Source organism: Diuraphis noxia, unplaced genomic scaffold, assembly GCF_037042655.1.
Source record: "Diuraphis noxia isolate RWA-SAM2 unplaced genomic scaffold, SU_Dnox_SAM2 contig0003, whole genome shotgun sequence".
In the NCBI taxonomy this organism is placed as follows: Eukaryota; Metazoa; Arthropoda; class Insecta; order Hemiptera; family Aphididae; genus Diuraphis; species Diuraphis noxia.
This window is the reverse complement of record NW_028301713.1, coordinates 12,119,019-12,135,239: the sequence shown is the minus strand read 5'-3', so window position 1 is coordinate 12,135,239 and position 16,221 is coordinate 12,119,019. Positions and strand designations below refer to the sequence as shown.

General features: G+C 25.4%; 2 protein-coding genes across 4 annotated transcripts in view; one reads left to right on the top strand and one right to left on the bottom strand.

Moving 5' to 3' along the window:
* Positions 1-16,221, top strand: part of LOC107161926 (COMM domain-containing protein 4) — a 31,844-nt gene that overhangs the window by 13,533 nt on the left and 2,090 nt on the right. For 2 of the 3 annotated variants that reach the window (XM_089224857.1, XM_015508546.2), the window contains exons 2-7: positions 6,494-6,543; positions 6,726-6,797; positions 7,136-7,201; positions 7,985-8,024; positions 9,762-9,865; positions 10,418-10,655. In XM_089224857.1, the coding sequence (XP_089080983.1) occupies positions 6,541-6,543; positions 6,726-6,797; positions 7,136-7,201; positions 7,985-8,024; positions 9,762-9,865; positions 10,418-10,655 (523 nt within the window). In that variant the 5' untranslated portion in view covers positions 6,494-6,540. The remainder of the gene's footprint in view (positions 1-6,493; positions 6,544-6,725; positions 6,798-7,135; positions 7,202-7,984; positions 8,025-9,761; positions 9,866-10,417; positions 10,656-16,221) is intronic. The other variant, XM_089224858.1, reaches the window with a different exon arrangement.
* Positions 215-6,214, bottom strand: LOC107161927 (uncharacterized). Its single transcript, XM_015508547.2, has 3 exons — positions 6,055-6,214; positions 4,381-4,540; positions 215-511 (listed from the first exon to the last, which is right to left on the bottom strand). The coding sequence occupies exons 1-3, from the start codon at positions 6,112-6,114 to the stop codon at positions 306-308; spliced, it is 426 nt and encodes a 141-aa protein (XP_015364033.1). The 5' UTR covers positions 6,115-6,214; the 3' UTR covers positions 215-305.

Sequence of the window (16,221 nt, the reverse complement as noted above, 5' to 3'; positions counted from 1 at the left end):
ATACGATTATTATTATTTCAACGGGTTATTTTTGTATCGTTTTATGAGTTCATACGCCGTTAAACTGTTCAAAAATAATAAATATATAATGTAGGTACACAGACTATTAATTTTGACGTCATTTGTTCCGAACGTGTTGTAGTTATATTGGCTAAGAAACAAGACAATTTTCGCTGTTTTTTATATTTTGGCAAAACACTGAAATTAAAACAAATTAATAAACCAATAAACATTTTATTTGAATTTACTATAGAAATTATAAATCACTACATGGTAATTTATTGTCAAATAGTTACGACGAGTTTTTACTTAATTTTGTTATCAGATTCGTCTCTAAAACGATAATTTGAATTTGTTGATAGTCTTGCAACAGCTGTCGGATGCTTCCAACTATTTCCTCTTCGTCCTCTTGTAACCCAGAAATAGTCATCATCTCCCTCAGCTCCTTCAGCTCTTCTGTCAATTGTTAGCCACATTGGTTCATCGACATAAAGTGGCTTTTGTAAATGTCCTTTAACATCAAATCCCAATAGTTACTTGACGTTGTATGCAGTATATTCAGTATATCCTACATATTATTTAAGGTACATAAGTTTACAACCCAATATATTTTATTGCCATACGTCATTTAAAATTTAACCAAAATTGATTAAAATTTACAAGTAGGTAATTGATTAGTAAGATTGATATAAAATCGTTACCTATATTTTAATAAATATAGTTATTTCACAATCAAGTATATATGACTTTAAATGACTGATTTTAGATTCTGAGCGGAGCGATGAATGTATTGATTTTACCATGATGTGTTTTTTTTTTGTGCCTGTCATCACGTTTTGGGGCAGTAAAAGTGCTTCGATTTTTGATTTCAGTACCTCGTTCGATCAGAAAGTGAATCTAGTTGGCACTTTGGGGGGTCAAAAGTGAAAAGTTCTTAATACTTTTCTAAATAATCGAGAAAAACAAACTAAAAGTTAAGGGAAAAACATCATTTTCACGTCATTTTTCGACAAAATCGATTTTGGTTTTTGATGTAACTTTAAAACAAATGACCATTGATACATACAATTTTCACCGAATGTTTTTATAAGTATATTCTATCCGCCATGAAATTTTCAAAAATTTTCGACTTAAGTTGAACTATTCATAGGCATTTGAAATTTTCGATCATTATTAGTTTTTTTTAAAATAATATCGATAAAAATTTATTTTTTGGGTAGAAAATCTTGAAAATGTAATACAAGGCTCTTAACATATTGTTACAATATCAGTTGAAATATAAAAGAAATTCATAGTCACAATTCTTTTTTATAAGCATTCAAAGTTTGAATTTTGAAAAAATACGTAAAAATCACGAAAATTCACAAATTATTTTAAGCTAAAAATTCATAAAAAATTTTCTTTTTAAATCTAAGATTTAAAATTTAAAAACAAGATTCCTTACAAATTTGTCAATCTTTATCACAAATAAAAAGTCCACCGGAAATTCAAATTAAATTTTTATGAGCATTTGAAATTTAAATTTTTACAACATTGGATTTTCACTTCTAGCGATTTCCTTATTTTGGTAACTCTAAAACCAATGACTGCAGATACTTGAAATTTTGACTGAATGTTTATATACCTAGGCATTTTATATATTTGATAAAATTTTCAAAATATTTAGATTTGTTTTGAGCTGATTACTGACATTTTAATTTTTCAACTTTTTTAGTTTTTTTTCTATAAATATCGATAAAAAATTATTTGTTCGGTAGAAAAGCTTGAAAATTTAATACAAGGCTTCTAACACATTGTAACAATAGCAGTTAAAAAATATTAAAAATACGTAGGCATGATTTTTTTTTTATAATCATTTAAAGTTCAAATTTTGACTAAATACGTAAAAATTACGGCAATGTTCAAATTATCTTAGATAGAAATTCGTAAAAGTTTTTCTTTTTAATTCTAAGATTTGAAAATATAATACAAGGCTCCTCACATATTTTTACAATAGCAGTTGCAAAATAAAAGGAATACATAGTCACAATTTTTTTTTAAGCATTCAATGTTTGAATTTTGAAAAAATACGTAAAAATCACAAAAATTCGCAAATTATTTTAAGCTAGAAATTCATAAAAAATGTTCTTTTTAATTCTAAGATTTGAAAATTTAATACGAGATTCCTTACAAGTTTTTCAATTTTTATCACAAAAAAAAATGTCCACCGGAAATTCAAATTAAATTTTTATGAGCATTTGAAATTTAAATTTTTACGACATTGGATTTTCACTGGATTTCACATTTAGCGATTATCTTATTTTGGTGTAACTCTAAAACAAATGACCGCAGATACTTGAAATTTTCACTGAATGTTTATATAGGCATTTTCTATATTTGATAAAATTTTCAAAATATTTAGATTTGTTTTGAGCTGTTTACTGACATTTTAATTTTTTTAGTTTTTTTTTTCTATAAATATCGATAATTATTTCTTTGTTGGGTAGAAAAGCTTGAAATGTAATACAAGGCTTCTAACACATTGTAACAATAGCAGTTGAAAAATATTAAGAATACATAGGCATGATTTTTTTTTTTTTTATAAGCATTCAAAGTTAGAATTTTGACAACATACGTAAAAATTACGAAAATTACGAAAATTCATAAATTATTTTATGCTAGAAATTCAAAAAAAATGTTCATTTTATATCTAAGATTTGAAAATTTTTCATAATCTATAATATATCCTAGACAGGAAAACCGTCTTCGCTCAGAATCGTTTTTCGTATACAATGATATAGTATCATTGGATTCAAATTTGATTCCATCCATTACAGTAACCCAACCTACTGTATAGCAGAGTGACCCCCATGACTTACCCGCCTTTTTTTAAATAATATTGATGATCTTTAATATGATTTAACTCAAAATAGATAATGTTTATTATATTAAATTATTGAATAATTCTGCCAAAAATACCCCAAAAAATTTTTTCCCACTACAAACTCCAATGTTTTTCAAGTTTGAAGAGGATTAAGTCTTACCTAAGAAATAGTATGACAGAAGTAAATATTTTATCAATTTTCTTATTTAATACTGAAATATAATTATAAATTAGTAATTATTATATACTTTGTTTATAAGAACCGACTTAATGGGTTGGCTTTATTGGCATGTCACCGGTCGATACAAATCATGCCTGATGAGGTTATCGATGAACTGAGCATCCAAAAAAACAGAAAATTGGATTTTGTATTGTAACTATATATTATATATATATATATATTTTATTATTATTATTATTATTATTATTATTTTTTTATCGTATTAAACACGGGATTGGTGCTAGTATGAACTTATAATAAATGCTATTAGGTACTTATATATTATTTGTGTTAATTTTTATTTTGCCTTGATCCACACTAACCTCAATAGGTAACAAGTTAGGGGATTTTAAAAATGTATATTATGTACGGATTTATGGGTGTTAGGATGTATTATTATATATTTCATCCCCCCCCCCCTAGCAAAATTCCTAAATACGCCACTGCTCCAATCATATTTACTTTAAATGGCTATACTTAGTTAAATACTTATTAATTATACGTTCAATTGGTTACAAAATTCTAATGAAGAATATGAAATAAAAAATTTAAATTGTCCTCAACAAATAAACAAAATTTTTTCATACATAATGTTTTTAGTTTTATAATAATTTCAAATTATGCTTATAATTCTTATGTTAAAATTTTTTTTCCGATATGATGACTGTTATGAATAAATTGCCTTATATATTACACCTATAAATATATAAGTAGTATTTTTTTTGGAAATCTAAATTATTATTATTATTATTATTATTATTACTATTATCTTAATTGTTGAATATTATTTAAGTTGTAGCCTGGCCTCCCACATCACATTTTAGGTCCCTGTTCTAAATGTTTTTGTGGATTCTATACAAAGAAATTATGAGTAATACAAGTGTCTCATAAAAGATTTATGGTTCATATATTAATATATTATTATACCTAATACATACATTTATATCATAAAATATTATTTAACATAAGATAAGTATTCCTATCAAGATTTCTTGTACTCCAGGTTCAAAGCGCTACACTTGTAGAGGCTCTAATAATTGTAGATATTCTAATAAAAGTTTTTTTTTTTACATTCAATATGCTATCTAATTTTAATTCACGTCCAAAAATGTCGATTACAATAAAACTCTCAAATAACAATAATTGTGTTGAAATTATCTTATTTAATACTGAAAAAATAAATAAAAATATTTTATTTTATTGAAGAAGTAACACATATAATATGAATATAATTTTGTTTTTAAAACCCAACTGTATATTTAAGTATGTTTATTAAAATAAGACCAATATTTTTTACCATTTAAAGTATTCATGTTGTATTTCCTCTCCAAGTATTGTTTGAATTTTGGTTCCGGGCTATTTCTTCGACCTCGCGAAGGCCAAAAGTTTGGATCGTCGTTTTCACCCAAAACTGCACTAATATCGGCTCTTGAGGTTCTTGTGTCGCCATTTATAAGCTGTAAAATTTCGAATTTGGATTTTTTACCAAATGTTCAAGTATTCACTACAGAGACATTCAGCGGTGTCACGTTTTAAAACTTCAATAATATACGTTTTGTCATGGATCTTGTTTAATAAACATGAGAGTCGGTTTTCACAAACTCTACCTATGTATATGTTGTTACCTCATTTCAGGGATTTATGTTAGAAGGAGTGGATACGAGGAAACAGTATAATAGTATTTTATGAAAATTAAATGGAATTAAACCTATGGGGCTATGTTATAAGAGCAAAGTCTGGTTCAAAAAAAATTGTATTTAAGTCTCATTCATTTACTACCTGCAAGTACCTATTATATCTACATTTATATTTTAAAATAATAACAATTTTGAAATTTTTCATGAACTTTACCTGAGTATTAAAATTAGATTTAGAACCACTTAAATTACCTTTAGTGTCCTTTACTCATCATCTTTTGAATTTAATATCAAAGAATATAAAAGAATATTGAATAAAATGTTTTTTATAAATTATTGTTTTGAAGTTTTAGAGATATATTGATCTTTTTTTTTTTACTATTTCGTGAAATACTTCATAAAGTATCATTCTATAAACATAAATTATAATATTGTTTATCTAAATCTTTTAGTAAAAAATATCGTTATTTTAATTCTAAAATAGAAATGGTTACTATGAGCAACACAAAAAAAACACATTTTTTTACTTGTGTGTTTTCAGCTGAAATGGCAAATAGTCCAAGTATACATACAAAATAGTTTTATTGAAAAACAATAATTTAATATAAACAATGTTATTATTGTTATTATTAATTTTATTATAATTTATGTATAAATAACTTCTCAGTAAACCAATCCAGCAATATTTACGAATAATCTATGTACCTACAACTTTAAAATAGTCTCAATTAAAAATAATTGAAAAATATTTGTAAAATTCACTACATAAACTGCAGCTATAATTTACAAATTATGATATTTTGTTTATATATATTATTTATCGAATCAGAATATTGTTGTAAGCACGTAAACATATAATACATAATTATATATTATTATAAAATATCATTATTATAAATAACTTTTACATATATTATAATACATTCATATTATGAAAAAAAATACTATCAATTGAATTTGATTAATTATTAGTACCTTTATAAACACATTTATAATTATTCTGATAAAAAATTAATTGAAAATTGAATAATGTAATGTTTATGTAAGCTAAACGCAACATTTATATTTTTTATAACGGTTTTTGTAATTTTTCAATTCTAATTCTGTGAAGAAATATAGTTTATATTTTGAGATTTTCTAAAAATAAATTTGTTTTCTAGTCTTTAAAATGTATTTATATGAAATATATCCAATTTAATTATGTTTAATAAGAGTTTGTTATGGTATGCTCATTACATTTATTTATGTAACTAATTAAAAATATACATACTACTACCTTGCCACCATAAATTATAACAAATAAAAATAATCTATCGTCAAAATGATGTACCAACCTGTACAAAATAGGCGACACTTATTAAGTATAACTTTGTTCTTGCGTCCATGAGCTCCATGACGTCCAGTTCGAATGTCCAACTTTCCTTAGAAGCTACGTGTATTTATAGACTTTATAACCCTTGCATTATTATATTTACACGTACCTTGGTTTGGACACACCGGGTGATCGCGATGATTAACTCTGGGATCGGTACCGATTCCCATTTTAATCATGTTCATGGCGCTGGATACACACCCTTAGGTTATTGTATTACACTGCCACCCCTACTATTCATGAATTTCAACTAGAGGGTCGACAAGGCTTGTACAAGGAATATTACGACATGTTATTTTATTATGTGTCCAAATAAAAAACAAAAAGAAAAACAGAAAGAAAAAACAATATTACTGTATTATATTTGTTTACTTTCGAAATAACCTATTTTTCTTCCGTAGGTCCTTTGGGTAGCCTTTTCAGCGGCGTTTGTCATTAACGTGTCACAATGGTGAGTAAAACAATACTTATACTGTCTTATAATTAATCTAACTTTCTTGTTAATCGCTGTCAGCTACGCTTCTTGTAGATTATAAAGATGCTTGTACGCGTCCCAACACTTAGGATAATTTAATATATCTGAAATGGTTATTATAATGGTATAATGGGTATTGTTTGTTGTGTTTGATATAGAAATTCAAATTCTGTGGGGGTGGTGACTGCCCAGAATGGTTATTGGTTCAGATTAATGCACTATCAAGAATGGTAAGCATATATATTTTTTAATGTTATAAAACTGGTACCAAATATACATAAAGCTTCTTTATGAAAATCTACATCACAAATTTACCTTCTAAAACCTAATATAAAATGTGGTTATGATCAGTACATTATTATTTATTTTTATTTGTCTAAGAAATATCCGTTATATTTACGTACAGATTATTTATTTCGTTTTAGAAATACGTAATATTTTTACTAAAATGTAAGTTAAATTTGCCCATCTCTGTATCTAGGCTTTCAATATTTTATAGAAGTATAGTTTTTAAATTTTGGAGTTGGTTTATTCAATTTAAGTTAAAATTCTATTATTTTCTCTGCAGACATCGATTAATATGAAACTGTTAGCCCAGTGCACGGTTAATTCATTGCTTGGAGAACCATTCAACGTAAGTTTATATTATTATGTTAGCGTTATGGTATTATGTCTTTTTATTTATGATTATTATAAAAGCGGTGTAAAATCACTTTTTAGCAACTCATTGTTTTATACTTTAAAAAATATACCAACACGTAAAAACAAAACAAAAAATACAATTAGTTAATTCAAAGCAACTCGTTAATCTTGATTGGTCTTATTTATGGTGTTTGCCAACAAACTTTTTTATTTTTATTATTTTTCACAAAATATAATCTATTGGGATTTGAAAAAAAGCTATTATTCTTCATTATTAGGTATACATCCACTATTTTTTTCTTAAAGAAAGTTATTTTTTTTATTGTTACAAAGAATTCTGTGCTCGTCTTTTATTCTTCACCTTTTTAAGACGCACCCGCTAAATATTATAGATAATATCATTTATGTTTACGTAATGGACCATGTAAGTGCGTAGATTTTTGTCCAATGTTTCATAAAGACCTTAATAAATCTGATTATCTTTAGCGGACATTTTTTAATGGAATAATAGAATTAACTGATTAAATATAAGACTATGTCGGTTAGAAAGACCTCATATTATTTACGATAAAATTTATAATTTTTCATTTTTGCTTGATGTCTTAAAAAATGAGTTTTTTTAAGTAGCTTAATATTAAACAACTTATACGTATTGCAATAGATCACACTTTTTACCGCTTCTATATGATCGTAGAATTTGATACATCGTTAGGAAAACCTATTATGTGAACGATGATACAATACCGAATAATTAATGATATCTTTTGTTTTGTAGCTTGAAAAAGCTAAGGAGCTTATGGATGATTCTAAACTGGGTAAGTTAAATTGTTTTTCTTATAATATACGAAATGGTTTGCCGGTTTATGAATATTTGAGGTTAAGATTATAATGTAATACCCAATAGATGTAATATAAAACCACGATATTAGGTTAAGCTAGTACCTAATATAGGAAGTAAATCAATTAAATAATATATATCAAATAGTCGTTATGTACTTAAGTATTACATGTATTGTATATTTCATTTAGTAATATTCCGTATTATTCATTTACTATTTACAAAACGAATTAAATTATTAAATTATATAATTTTTTACAAATTTAACAAACAAGTTGACATTTATTTTCAACTAATATTTTACTCCAACTTTTCCAGGCTTAAATTATCCAAATGCAATCTTTTAATAATATTCTCAATTGTATATACAGTCAGCAGTGATACAGATTAAAAATATTAGTTTTTAATTTCTATTGTTTTAAGTTAATCTATAAGTACCTATAATTAATTGCATATTGTTTAGTATTTATATATTTCAATATTTTTCCATCCACTATTGTTTTGTACTGAATGTTAAAAAAAAAAGGCTTATTTATAATGTATAACTGTATAAGCTGTATAACATTAAAGGCTAGAAATTTACTCTATGATGATATATTGGGTATAAACAAAATTATTTGTATGTAGTTGTAATAAGGTTACACTTCTGCTGTCATATAAAGATACTTTTAGTCCTAATCACAAATGATTTATTTTTTTCCTGAATTTATCTTATTAAAAACGTGGAGTGGATTGTTCGGCTCTCACATAAAATACGAACCATGATTTTATTACTATGGCTTTACTTAACAGTTCTTTGATGCTTATTGTACACTATATAAAATCTCTTTAGGGTGTTTTCTACACTAGACCATAAATCAATTTCTATACTTTGTATCTTATTATACTACGTTCCATGGACCTGGACACAACGCTGACCTCTAATTTATTTTAAATTATAAAATTTAGTGGGACGTTATCTTAGATTATCATCCAATAGGTATATACATCCACTACTGATTACGCTAAAGGAATTAGTAATTATTAACTATTTATTTCATTTACTATACTTATTATACTTTTAGTATTGTATAATTTGTATACGATATTTCCACTTTAGATTTGTCTTGGCGTTAGGTGGATTTGTTTGGGTTATATAAATGTGTGTTAAAATTTGTTAAGTGTTCAAGGTTTTCCAAATTTATAATTATATAATATATCATACAATAATTCACTTACTCATGAATTAAACTTAAATTTTAAATTTTAAACATTCAATAATTTAATCGTTTGCAAATTAAATAATGTAATTAAAAACTTGTAAGATGACCATAAATATTTCTGATTGCATATAACACTTTTAAGTTTTAAGATTATTAATTAAATATATAAATTTCATTAGAGGAACAAAATAGCAATTTTGATGGTTTATTGATCTACATTTTTGTCTTGGTCAGCGTAATATTTTATCACTCTTGATCGGTCATGTGCATTTTTAGTAAGTATCAATCTTAGTAAAATGTTTAAATTATTTTCAGTAGGTATATTCGTGTTATATGGCCATATGGGAATGTATTAAAATTATTAATATTTTAATATTATATTGTTTTAGTATGTATCGTATACGTAATATATTATATGTGACATAAGTATCCATCTAAAATAGTTTTAATCTAAGGCATTTTGAAAACAAATATACTTTTTAATAATATTTTTAATATGTTTTTTTATTTAGATGTTGAAAACTGTAAAGCATGTGTAGCTGCAATCACTTATATTCTAAAAAATGCTGCCTGCCATGCCGTCCCACGAAATTATCTGTCTAACGAATTACAACAAGTATATATCTAAATTTTATAAATTAAAATGTATTATACATTTATAGTTAGTTATAACTATTAGCAACTATCATACGCAGTTAATCAAATAATTAAGATACTTTATTAAACTTTGGGGCTTGGTAGAAATTGATATACCATAATTTGTATTTCTTATTTAATAAGACATAAATAATAGGTATAAACTTCATAAAATAAGTGTTCTGATTTATTATAAGAAAATAAAAATTTCAAATTCCACTGATACAGTTATGTTTTAAAGTAATTATTTTTTTATCTAGAATAAAACTAATTAAATACTAGATTTGTATAAAACGCGTTTATTAATGAGGTATATTTCTTTTTTAGTATAAAATTGAATATAGTTAATTATATTCATGTATAACCTATTATAGAAGTTAACCTTAATCAATCATATAAACTGTTACTTGTTTACATTTTTTCCAAGAACTTTGGTTTATTTGCACAGTAATTTAAATTTGATATATAAATCATACATTTTATCAATTTAATAAATAAAATTTATGATTAATACTATATCACTCATTTACAGATTGGTTTACCCCATGAACATACTTCAGAGCTATGCAGAATATACTTGGACAACTTATCACAAATAACTAAAATATTGAAGCATGAATCTTTGAAAATTGGTCGTTTAAATGATGTTGATATATCTAAAGGAAATAATGGCGAATATGTTATGAAATTAAATTATAATAATTCATCTACATTTTCTGAAGAAAATAAATTCACGTTAACCAAGGAACAAATTCAACTTTTAATTGCTGGTATGTAGAACATTTATAATTATTTATAAGATAGGAAATAGTGGAAATCATATAGACAAATTGAGTCGTTATTAAGGTAATTAATGATAGTAAATTAGTAACATTGAATGTTTGTTTTTAATTTAAAATATAATTTTCTTTTTTTAAAACAAAATTCTTCAATAACTTAATTTATATTTGTAGCGAATGATAAGTTATCATTGATAACCGATGGCCATTTAATAGGTATTAACTTAACAATTAATAAAGTAAGATAAGTAAGTTCTTTAGAACTGTCACAATTATCATACACAATAATTTTCTTCGAGAAAGTGAACTAGGTACAGACGTAGGTACAGTTATATATTATTAGATTATGCGTAATATTTGAAAATCGTATAAAATCTCCGAAACACGTCTAAAGAATCTTCTCACTGGATATAGCTTCCTTCTCCTCGTTACCATGTCCATTATGTTTACTTTTTTGCTTATTTTAACTTTTTTTTTATTGTACAAATTATAAATGTTATTTATTTATTTATTTAATAAAAAAAAAAATGGTAGGTATACCTACTTGTCCTACTTATATTATGAATCGGTATGTACTAGTTGCGGTCATAATCAAAAATGACGTACTAGTTGCGGTCACCCCTCAAAAAGGTTACATACTAGTTGCGGTCACCCATCAAAAAGGTTACATACTAGTTGTGGTCACTCAAAATAATAACTAAGTATAGTAAATAATATAATATAATATAGTTTATATAATAATTATTAATTATTAATTAAATATGAAATTAATATTTCGTTTATTTATTTAATTTAAAAAAACGTATCAATCAACATTTTCCTTCCCATTTATATCGAAAATATATCATACTTAGGATTGTCTACACACTATTATTTATTGTGTAGGTATGGTTAAAAATGTTGATACTTATGTTTAAATTATTCGAATATTCGAAACTATGATCGGAGTATACAATTTAATCTATTTTATTTATAAACGCTGTGTACATTATATCGAAAAATATGTTTATCGTATAATATAAATTTCGCCTGGAATTGGAGTTAATAAAGCTAGGTATGACCGCAATTAAGATATTACCTAAATTGGCGTGACCGCAACTGTTATATCTGTTTATCTCAAAAATCGTCATGACCGCAACTAGTATGCAGCCTTATGAATCGTCCAGTTTTGAAAACAGGATTAATATTTAACACAAATACGAAACGATTTGAACTCAGATCTCTAGAATGTAAAGAGAACAATGAACACATAGCGCATTAATGTGTAAGTACGACTGTAGACTACTGTTGTGTTATTACTACATACCTATGAATTTCAAATTAAATTAAGCTAATTAAAATTGGTGTACTTTGTAATTTGGCATTTTCTATAGATTTTTTTTCTATTATATGGCGAATCGTGTAAGATATTCCTTATATAGTTAGAACAGGTCTGAATAACAAAATAAGTATAGCAAATATTGCAGGTGGTACTACTATAGCCATTAGGTATATGTAGGCTTAATTTGATCAGATGTTACTCATTAGCTCGCTATGCGAGTATCGGTCCTTGAGTGTCCAGGTATTAACTTTAATTTTTAAAGTTTTATATAGAATATATTCAACTCTAATAATTGAGCTATACCTACATTTTTTTTAAATATAGGTACCTATTTAATAATGTAATTAATTCATGATTATTTTAATATTTAGTCATTCAAGAATGATAATAATTATTAATTATTATAATTGAAGTATGCCATATTATATTATTATGTAGGTATACCTACATCAAATGTCCATCCCAAATGTCACGCTCCCAGGTGCATTAAAATAGTCTCGAAAAAGGCCCGGTATTATTCTTATGGAACAGTAGGTATATATAGGAATCTGTTCCCCGTGCAAAATATTATCCTATTATCGTAATATATCCCCTCAAGACCCTGTTAAATTCGTCGCCGACGACCATTGTAATGTCAGTTTAATTATATCAATATATATATATTATGTATATTATATATATACTTATATAAAACCATACACCTACAATATAACATATGTATATATTGTATTGAAAAAAGCGATGATCGTTAAAAAATAGCCTGCAAGTCACATTCCTTTCCTATATTTTGTGTATAAATCCCATATGATAAAAAACAACTATGTATGAAACTTCAAACTTACATACATCATACATCTGATACATATATATATATATATATATATATATATATATAACTTCACAATAAAATATACAAATTTCAGAATACAGAAAATAATGGTCTAGTTTAAAATTGTTAAATGACATTTTTTGTATAACAAGTATATTTGACTTTACGTTATTATTTCATTTACATAATTATACAAAACTGCTAGAAACCCCGTTATTCAACAACATTAAATACACCCATTATGATTTGTGCTAGGACGTTGATTTTTTATTGTTGTGTAACTTTTTAACGTCATATTCGTCAATGGCCATTCCAACGATAGAGTAAAATAATAGTTTAAACTTTAAATTGACATTCTTATTTTGTACGCCTACCTATCTATACAAATTACAAATAATATATATCCAACATATGGAAACAATTAACAAACCACTTGAGACTACAGTCGATTTTATTAAACTTCAAAGGTATTATTTTTAAATTTTCTAAGAACACAAATTTCAAATATATTTATTGTAGAACACATATTTTGATGGTAGGTTATACTTGAATATTCAACTGAAACAATAATTGCAATGTGAATAACATTTTGTTATTTGGTATTTTTATTTATGTGAAATAAATGGTTGCATTCGAAAACCGCACACTTTTGATTTTGACCCGAAAAAGGTCAATAGACAAAAACCGCACACTTTTTCGGTCATTGTATAACAAAATACCCCAAACTTATAGTGGTTAAAACCGCACACTATTTTTAGTGCTAACTAACGGATTAGATAAGATAAGATTATAAGATATAGGTACTGCAATAATCATACTAACACGATTTAAGATTTTAGTCACCACTCGTTATTATTTTATTATATAGTCGGTCTTGTCTCTTGTGTATACAGTATATAGTATGTTTTTTTGCAGTTTTATTAAATTATTAAAATATTTTTAATCAGGCATAATAATGGATTTTAAACTTTAAAAATTGTACACGCCTTACATTTTTAATTTTTTTAAATTTTTGATTGATTACATTTTTATAATTTTTACATTTTAGAATACTCGTGTATATGCATATTTTTATTTGAATACATTTTTACATTTTTAAATTTGAATATTTGTAAATACATTTTTTTTTTTTTGAATAAATTATTAAATGTATCTAATCTAGGTAAGTATAACCTTTTTGGGGTCGAAATAAAAAATGTGCGGTTTTTGGATACAACAATTTTAAAAATTGTGCGATTTTAACCTATTAAATGTGTGCGGTTTTAACCTACTAAAAATGTGCGGTTTTGTTCTGTACTTTATTAAAAGTGTGCGGTTTTAGGAGTCAACGAAATAAATACATTCCATTTCATGAACACAATTCAAAATTTAACTAGGTATACGAAGTCTGGATAAAAATATTATCATTTTATGAATATAGGCACGTAGCCAGAAAATTTCTTCTAAGGAGGGGAGCAATAATTGTTAGCCCTTTTATTATAGATATGTAATAATTTTTCCCAATGTCCAATGAAATACTTGTCAAAAAATACCCTCAACACTCAGGCGGTGTGTCATATAAAGAATCTTATTAATTTATAATTTACGTATGGTAAGTAGTTGGTTAAACATTTTTTTTTATATAACAAGTGTACCTATTTCAATATTACAAAAAATAAATAATACTTGATCAAAAAACATAATTCTGAATTACCTAAATCTTCACTTTTGGGATACATTTTTCGTGCTATAAACCCACTACCCACGTCATATTTAGAACTATAAGCTGATTAATTTTTTCAAATTCTAACTAAAAAACTAGTAGCAAAAAATAATTAATATCCAAATACTAATCAAAAATAATAGTAATAATTGATTTTTAAATTAATTATAATGTTTCAACAAATTCAAAATTATATAATTAAAAAAATATACATACAAATAGAAAGTGTTAATAATACAGTACCTATTATAAGTACTTGTATAAATATTAAACAGTTCAATATAAAATATCTATTCTACTTTTGAGATCTTCTGAAAATAATTGTACAAACATATCTAAATATAAGTTATTAAAGTTTTTAAATATTAGTGTTTATACCTAAAACGTGCCTGTACAAATACTAAGGCCAATGACTGACTATCAGTAACCTATCAGTTATTAATTTTTGATAGGTACAATAGGTACATGTTAAAATGTTGATATTTCCCGTTTGATATTATGGTATACAAATTTGGGGTAATGCCGTTCCAAGTAACATTACAAAAAAATTCAATCATTCCAATCCATCTGCCTTCGCACTATTACAAAACTCCCCTGGTATGTTAGTAACAAAACTCAACGCTCAGACCTGAAAATAAACTATATAAGTAAACCAAGTCACTAAAATCGCTTACCAAAAACTTCACAAAAATTTAGCTCCCATAGTAACCCCGAAATTAGTTATCTTGTTACACATCACATCCCGGACAACCCTCCACGAAGACTCAAACGAAAATGGGTTAGAGACCTCCTCCATTAATCCATGTAGGTAGCTCCATTGGGAGCCCCCCTACATCGAGTCATATTGTTCATATTATGTAAACCTCCTCATCACTTAAACTTATTGTGCTTAATTGTATAGTTGTTGTTTTTGTATTAAAAAGTAAAAAAAGGTACATGTTGATTATTGTACATTTACTATTATAATACTATACCTATATGTCTATATAAATATTATTGTAATTTGTAATTCGAATTTGAATCCATAATCAATAAGTGCTTATGTCTGATACATTGTATTCCAATCACTGAATCAACTATATCATATTATCATAATATTCAATATTTTATATTCATGATAGGTATTAAATAGTTAAGTAGTATATATATTGTTTTGTTAATATTTTCAATATTGAACACTTAATTGCAAAAAGTTTAAGTTGTTTTCTCTTAAAATTATACAATTTTTAATGAAAAATATCTCGCTTAAGAAAAAACGGAAATTTTTCAAACGAACAGTTTCGATTCAGTTTTTTTTTTTATCAATTTTCTCTCCTTATTTATTTATCGTTGATTTTTAAGAAAAATTACTGAATTATTATTAATATTGACTTATATTAACTTAACCATATACTTACATGACTCTTTTAAATATTAAACTTACCTTGCAAAAACAGAAGTACCTACAGGTCATCACTAGAAACATATCGTGAACAAATACCAATAGGTAATTTAAATAAAAATATTTACCCATATGGAAATTGAGATTTAATCAAATAGGTACTCTATATCTCAATAGTATTGAATTACAAAAAGATAAAAATATATATAATAAGTATGTTGAAAAATATGTATATGTAGGTACTTACCGTGGATAATGGAAGTTACACCTACGTATATAATTCCATTGTTTGAAATGTTTGAATTAAGTATATCTTATTACCTA